This window comes from Gastrolobium bilobum, unplaced genomic scaffold (assembly GCF_033153095.1).
Source record: "Gastrolobium bilobum isolate Gb01-03AN ecotype WA unplaced genomic scaffold, APGP_CSIRO_Gbil_v1 utg2155, whole genome shotgun sequence".
Taxonomy (NCBI): domain Eukaryota; kingdom Viridiplantae; phylum Streptophyta; class Magnoliopsida; order Fabales; family Fabaceae; genus Gastrolobium; species Gastrolobium bilobum.
Genome location: NW_026898746.1, coordinates 186,262 through 193,248, shown reverse-complemented (window position 1 = coordinate 193,248; position 6,987 = coordinate 186,262). Strand labels below are relative to the sequence as shown.

The window sequence follows — 6,987 nt, the reverse complement described above, 5'->3', positions numbered from 1 at the left end:
TGAGCTCTAATAACATGCGAAAGAATTGATTAGATTGATACTAAGGACAATTAACATTAAGAAGGAATTCAAACGTAATAAGGAGATTAAATGAAATCGAACCCCTAGCTACGTTTTTATTTTATTAGTTAAATCACATCTTTAATTTCTTGTCTTTAATTCTTGCAAGTAATTAGCTTAATATTTAATATTTTAATTTTGCAATTCAAATCCTGTTTCCAAATACACTTTCGATTGTCCAACTAAGTTTGCGATAGTGAATTAGTGCTTGAACCGTAATCCTCGTGGGAACGATCTCTTACTTAATCATATATTACTTGTACGATCGGTGCACTTGCCGTGAGTAGCAACAAGTTTTTGGCGCCGTTGCCGGGGATTACTATTTCAACATTAATAGTAGCTATTAATTCTTTAGATTGGACCTTATTTTCTGTTATTTAATTTTCTGTTATTTAAATTCAGTTTTATTTTCTTATTTTATATAATCTATTTTTCTGGTTTATGCGAGGTACCGTTGACACCGATTCCTTGCAATTCGACCCGGAGATAGAGAAAACAGCAAAAAGAAACAGAAAACTTGCTAAAGAAAGAAGACAGCAAGAGAAAGAAGCTTCAAGCTCAACAGAACCAAAAGAAGAAGCAATGGGAGACAACAATGTACCTCCACCACCTCCGAGAACATTAGGAGATTACATGTCTCCTGCTCGAGTTCCACAGACGACGAGCATTGTTAGACCAAACGTGGATGCTAACAATTTTGAACTCAAGCCTGCGTTATTGCAACTGATTCAGAAAGATCAATTTGCCGGAGGAAGCACGGAAGACCCTTACATCCATCTAGAAAACTTCTTGCTATACTGTGATACCTTGAAGATGAATGGGGTGTCTCGGGATGCTATTTTGCTCAGATTGTTCCCCTGTTCACTTAAAGACGAAGCAAGAGGATGGTTGCAATCGTTACCTCAAGGAAGCATCACTCACTGGGATGACTTGGCAACCAAATTCTTAGACAAATTTTTCTCATCTTCGAAAATGGCAAAGCTCAAGGCGGATATCACTTCTTTTGAACAAAAAGAAAGTGAATCTCTATATGAAGCATGGGAAAGATTCAAAGGACTACTCAGGAAGTGTCCCCAACATGGCATTGAAGCCTGGGAACAAGCGAGAACTTTCTTCCAAGGGATGAAGCCGAACACAAGAACATTGGTGAATGCTGCATCAGGAGGGTCCTTAAAAACAAAAACTCCAGAGGAAGCCTTGGAATTACTAGAGTCTCTAGCCTCTCAGGAGTATGATAATGCTCCAGTACCACAGAGAAGAGCGGGGATTATGAAGCTTGATGGCTATGATGCCATCTTAGCTCAGAATGAACAGATTTTACAAATTAACAAGAAACAACAAGAACAACTAGATGCTCTCACAAAGCAATTTACCAGTTCTCAAGTCTCTTCTGTTAATAATATTCAAATAACTTGTGGTATTTGTGCAGGTGCTCACGCTACTGAAGATTGCAAGGCACCCGAAACTGCAGATGTTAATGGAATTTGGCATGATCAGAAAGTTCCATATAATCCAGGGAGGAACCAATACGGCAATAACCAGAATCAAGGGTGGAGAAATAAAAATCAACATCCAGGATTCAGTTATAGCTCGAATCATCAGCTAAATCCTCCTATGCCAGCACCACAGCAACCTCCACAACAATCAGAGTGGGAGAAGGCCTTTGCACAACTATCCAAAACCACATCAGACTATGTTCAAAGTACCAATGCATTCAGGGAAGACACTTCAGCCTTTATGCAAGAAACCAGGGCCTCATTCAGGAATCAAGAAGCCTCAATCCGGAATCTAGAAACTCAGATTGGTCAATTGTCAAGGCAGTTCAACGAAAGAACCCAAGGCACCTTCCCAAGTAATACAGACGTTAATCCAAACGCACACTGCAAGGCCATTACCACTAGAAGTGGCATTGTAATTGAACCTGTGATTAAGCCTTCAGTAGAGAAAAAGAAAGCTGAGGGATCTGCCATTGAAGAAGAAAAAGAGAAGGAAGTTGACAAAGAGCCTGCTGCAGAGAAAGCTGTTCCTGAAAAGAAAGAGTTCAAATGGGAGAAAAAGAAAGCTCAAGAAAGACAAGAAAAGCCATTGGAGCTCTCACCTTATGCAAAAATTCCATATCCGCAGAGGTTCAGAGAGGAAATCAAAAAGCAGCAGTATTCGAAGTTCCTTGACATCTTCAAAAAGCTACAAATCAATATTCCATTTGCTGAAGCCTTGGAGAACATGCCGAATTACGCAAAGTTCATGAAAGATCTCTTATCGAAGAAACGTAAACTGAAAGAATGTGAAACGGTGACGTTGACGGAAGAGTGTAGTGCTATAATTCAGAAAAAGTTGCCTCCAAAACTTGAAGATCCTGGAAGTTTCAGCATTCCCATAGAAATTGGCAACATTGATGTGGGAAAGGCGTTATGTGACTTGGGAGCTAGTATTAACCTTATGCCATTATCCATCTGCAAGGCTCTGGGGATTCATGAATTAAAGCCGACCAAAGTTTCACTGCAGCTAGCAGACAGATCTACCAGAAGGCCAGATGGAGTTATTGAAGATGTCTTGGTGAAGATTGATAAGTTCATATTCCCTGCAGACTTTGTCATCTTAGACATGCAAGAGGATGCTGAAATTCCCTTACTGTTGGGAAGGCCCTTTTTAGCCACTGCAAGGGCTATGATTGATGTGGAGCAGGGTAAGCTGATGTTGCGGGTTAATGATGAAACCGTAACGATTGATGTTCTTGAATCTATGAAACATCCTTCCGACGGAGGAGATTGCTTCAAGATTGATGTGATCAATGATGCAGTGCTAGATACAGTTGATGAAATACTCCAACCACTGATGGAATTGGAGTCATTAGAAGAAGATCTACTGCACAATACGACTGAAGCAACAGAAGGAGAACAAGAGGTTGAAAAGCTAGAAGAGAAAGTTGATGATATCATTCCAGGTGCACCAAAGGTTGAATTGAAAGAACTTCCTCCCACTTTGAAATATGCATTTCTTGGAGAAAGCAAGACATACCCGGTGATCATCAACATAAATTTATCAACCGCCGAAGAAGAAAAATTATTGAAAGTGTTGAGAGAGCACAGAACAGCTATAGGATGGTCTATTACAGACTTGAAAGGAATAAACCCATCTTTTTGCACTCATAAAATATTGATGGAGAATGAGGTGAAGCCAGTCAGACAACCACAGAGAAGATTGAATCCAACTATGAAAGAAGTTGTGAGAAAAGAAGTCGTGAAGCTCTTGGATGCTGGTATGATCTATCCAATCTCTGATAGTGCATGGGTGAGTCCGGTACAAACAGTTCCAAAGAAAGGTGGGATCACAGTGGTACGTAATGAAAACAATGAGTTGATTCCTACAAGAACTATTACCGGCTGGAGAATGTGCGTCGACTACAGGAGACTTAATGCCGCTACAAGAAAAGATCATTTCCCTCTACCATTCTTAGATCAAATGTTGGAGAGGCTAGCGGGACATTCATTTTATTGTTTCCTTGACGGCTATTCCGGATACAATCAGATAGCGGTTGCTCCAGAAGATCAAGAGAAGACAGCCTTCACCTGTCCCTACGGTGTGTTTGCCTACAGACGTATGCCCTTCGGGTTATGCAATGCACCCGCCACTTTTCAAAGGTGTATGCTATCCATATTTTCTGATATGATTGAAAATTTTATTGAAATATTTATGGATGATTTTTCTGTCTTCGGTTCATCTTTTGATGTTTGCCTCACTAACTTAGCTTGTGTTTTGCAGAGATGCCAAGAGAGTAATTTAGTACTCAACTGGGAAAAATGCCACTTTATGGTAAGAGATGGAATAGTCTTAGGCCATAAAATCTCAGAGAAGGGGATTGAAGTTGATAGAGCAAAGATCTCACTTATAGAAAAACTTCCCCCTCCCTCTAATGTGCGTGGTGTGCGTAGCTTTCTTGGACATGCAGGTTTCTATCGGCGTTTCATCAGAGATTTCTCAAAGATAGCCAAACCCCTCTGCAAATTATTGGCCAAAGAAGAAGAGTTCAACTTTGACAATGATTGTTTGATTTCTTTTAATCTTTTGAAAGAAAAATTGACTACCGCACCTATTATCACTTCACCGAATTTTGAATTACCTTTTGAATTAATGTGTGATGCTAGTGATTATGCTATAGGTGCAGTCTTAGGTCAAAGAAAAGATAAACTCTTGCATGTTATATATTATGCTAGTAAAATTCTAAATGAAGCACAATTAAATTACACTACTACTGAGAAAGAATTACTAGCTGTTATATATGCTTTTGATAAATTTAGAACCTATTTGCTAGGATCTAAAGTTATTGTGTATACTGACCATGCTGCCTTGAAATACTTATTGACTAAACAGGATGCTAAGCCGAGACTACTTAGGTGGATGCTTCTACTTCAAGAATTTGAGATAGAAATCAAAGATAAAAAGGGAGTAGAGAACCGGGTAGCTGATCATCTCTCTAGACTTCAAGAGAAAGAACTTCAAGATAGTTCAGAATTGATAATCCGAGATGAGTTTCCAGATGAGCAAGTTCTCTCAGTCAGCACACTGCCATGGTTTATGAATGAGCAAGCTCTTGCAGTAGACACCGCACCATGGTTTGCAGACTTTGCAAATTTCAAAGCAGCTGGGACAAATTCCTAAAGATTTTTCATGGCAACAACGGAAAAAGTTTCTCCGCGATGTGAAAAGATACTTGTGGGATGAACCATTCCTATTCTACACATGTTCTGACGGAGTCATTAGAAGATGCATCCCTGAAGAAGAGATGAAAGATGTTCTATGGCACTGTCACGGTTCAGAATACGGAGGCCACTTCGCGGGAGAAAGGACGGCTGCAAAGGTTCTTATGAGCGGATTCTATTGGCCCACTCTATATAAAGATGCCAGAAAATTCGTGGAATCTTGTGATCGTTGCCAAAGAACGGGGAACATATCAAAAAGACATGAAATGCCACTAAACAACATCATGGAAGTTGAAATCTTCGACGTTTGGGGCATTGACTTCATGGGGCCTTTCCCCACTTCATACGGGAATAAATATATATTGGTGGCGGTGGATTACGTCTCTAAATGGGTGGAAGCGGTTGCTTTGCCTACCAATGATTCTAGAGTCGTGATCAACTTCATTAAGAAAAACATCTTTGTGAGGTATGGAGTACCAAGAGCAATGATCAGCGACGGAGGCACACATTTCTGCAACAGACAAGTTGAATATGTGCTCGCAAAATACAGTGTCAGACACCGCATTGCCACACCATATCATCCACAAACCAGTGGGCAAGTGGAAATATCAAACCGGGAACTAAAGCGTATCCTTGAGAAAACAGTAGGAAGCTCCCGGAAAGATTGGGCCCGCAAGCTAGATGATGCACTATGGGCATACCGGACCGCTTTCAAGACACCCATTGGCATGTCTCCGTTTCAAATGTTGTTCGGGAAAGCTTGTCACTTGCCGGTAGAGATGGAACACAAGGCTTTGTGGGCTGTCAAGTTCTTAAACTTTGATACAAAAGCGGCAAGTGAAAAGAGGTTGTTACAACTGGATGAGTTAGACGAATTCAGATTATCAGCGTATGAAAGTGCCAGCCTCTACAAAGAGAAAACCAAGAAGTGGCATGACAGAAAAATATTGGGCAGAGACTTCAAGGTTGGACAACAAGTTCTGCTGTTTAATTCACGGTTGAGACTCTTTCCGGGAAAGCTCAAGTCTAGATGGTCAGGACCGTTTCTGGTGAAAGAAATACGTCCTTATGGTACAGTGGAAATCAGTCCACTGGATTCTGACAGAAGCTTCAAGGTGAATGGGCAGCGATTGAAGCCATACCTCGGAGGAGAAATTGACAGAGGAACGGCTACCGTTGCTCTGGCAGAAACGTAAAGGAGGTACGTCAAGCTCGTGACGTAAAACAAGCGCTTATGGGAGGCAACCCAGTATTTAAGCTTCAGTATTTTAAATTGATTAGTTTAGTTTCAATTTCAGTTTTTAGTTTAGGTAAGTTTAACATTTAGTCTTATGTTGAGATGAACGTACAGGTCTAAGTGGGAATAAAGCATACACAGGTACGCAAGTCTTAATCGTTGTGTATGATATATGCATAAGGGTGTAGTTGAGGTAAGGAAAAGATAGAGGAAAGAAGAAAAATATCTAAAGTATAAAGAGTCTTAAGCCCCAAAAATGATAAATCCTATCGGCCTCAGCGCGCTAAAGCTCCATGTATCGCGCTTAAGCGCGCTCCACGATTAGAAAAACATTTGGTTCTGCCTATCCGCGCTTAAGCGCAGGAGAGGAGGCTTAAGCGCGCTCCTCGAGCTTCAAAATCCAATCCCAGGGCGCGCTTAAGCCCTCAAATGGAGGCTTAAGCGCGATAATTGAAGAAAAATAAGCCATTTGCCACTGCCTCTCCGCGCTTAAGCGCAGGTGAGGAGGCTTAAGCGCGCTAAACAATTAAAAAAGGCCATTTGGTTCTGCCCCTACGCGCTTAAGCGCAGGAGATAAGGCTTAAGCGCGCTCCTCGAGCCTATAAACCCATACCCAGGGCGCGCTTAAGCCCTCAATGGAGGCTTAAGCGCGAAAACAAGAAAAAATAAGCCATTTGCCACTGCCTCTCCGCGCCTAAGCGCGAGAGAAGGAGGCTTAAGCGCGGCTCAACCTGGAAAAGCCCAAGTCGGGGAGGGCGCTTAAGCGCCCGTAATCGCGCTTAAGCGCTACCCTATCAGCCCAGTTTTTAAAAGCCCAACCCTTTCTCCCCCTCCCTCACACTTACACTCCCGCACAAGAACGCCCCCCATTTTCATCAAGAACGCCGATAACCCCCCTCTCACACTTACAACCTCACCACCGGACCACCACGGTCTCCGGTCAATACCATCATCATCCCTCCGGTCACCATCCACGAGTAATTTTCCCAC

General features: G+C 41.8%; 1 protein-coding gene and 1 non-coding gene across 2 annotated transcripts; one reads left to right on the top strand and one right to left on the bottom strand.

The window, feature by feature from the left end:
• Positions 1-1,038: 1,038 nt before the first annotated feature.
• On the bottom strand, positions 1,039-1,145 carry LOC133283820 (small nucleolar RNA R71). Its single transcript, XR_009747830.1, has one exon. It is a non-coding gene; the product is annotated as a small nucleolar RNA R71 (small nucleolar RNA).
• A 37-nt stretch (positions 1,146-1,182) lies between these two features.
• LOC133283794 (uncharacterized) lies at positions 1,183-5,956 on the top strand. Its single transcript, XM_061480704.1, has 4 exons — positions 1,183-2,376; positions 3,232-4,656; positions 4,700-4,841; positions 5,346-5,956. The coding sequence occupies exons 1-4, from the start codon at positions 1,183-1,185 to the stop codon at positions 5,954-5,956; spliced, it is 3,372 nt and encodes a 1,123-aa protein (XP_061336688.1).
• Positions 5,957-6,987: the final 1,031 nt, after the last annotated feature.

Bases quoted from the DNA above. Each gene is read 5' to 3' on its own strand.
- LOC133283794 (XM_061480704.1), top strand. From the start codon at position 1,183: ATGAAGCCGAACACAAGAACATTGGTGAATGCTGCATCAGGAGGGTCC. The intron at 2,377-3,231 runs GCTATAATTCAG...ATGGAGAATGAG, and splicing joins CGTTGACGGAAGAGTGTAGT to GTGAAGCCAGTCAGACAACC. The intron at 4,657-4,699 runs GTAGACACCGCA...CAAATTTCAAAG, and splicing joins TGAATGAGCAAGCTCTTGCA to CAGCTGGGACAAATTCCTAA.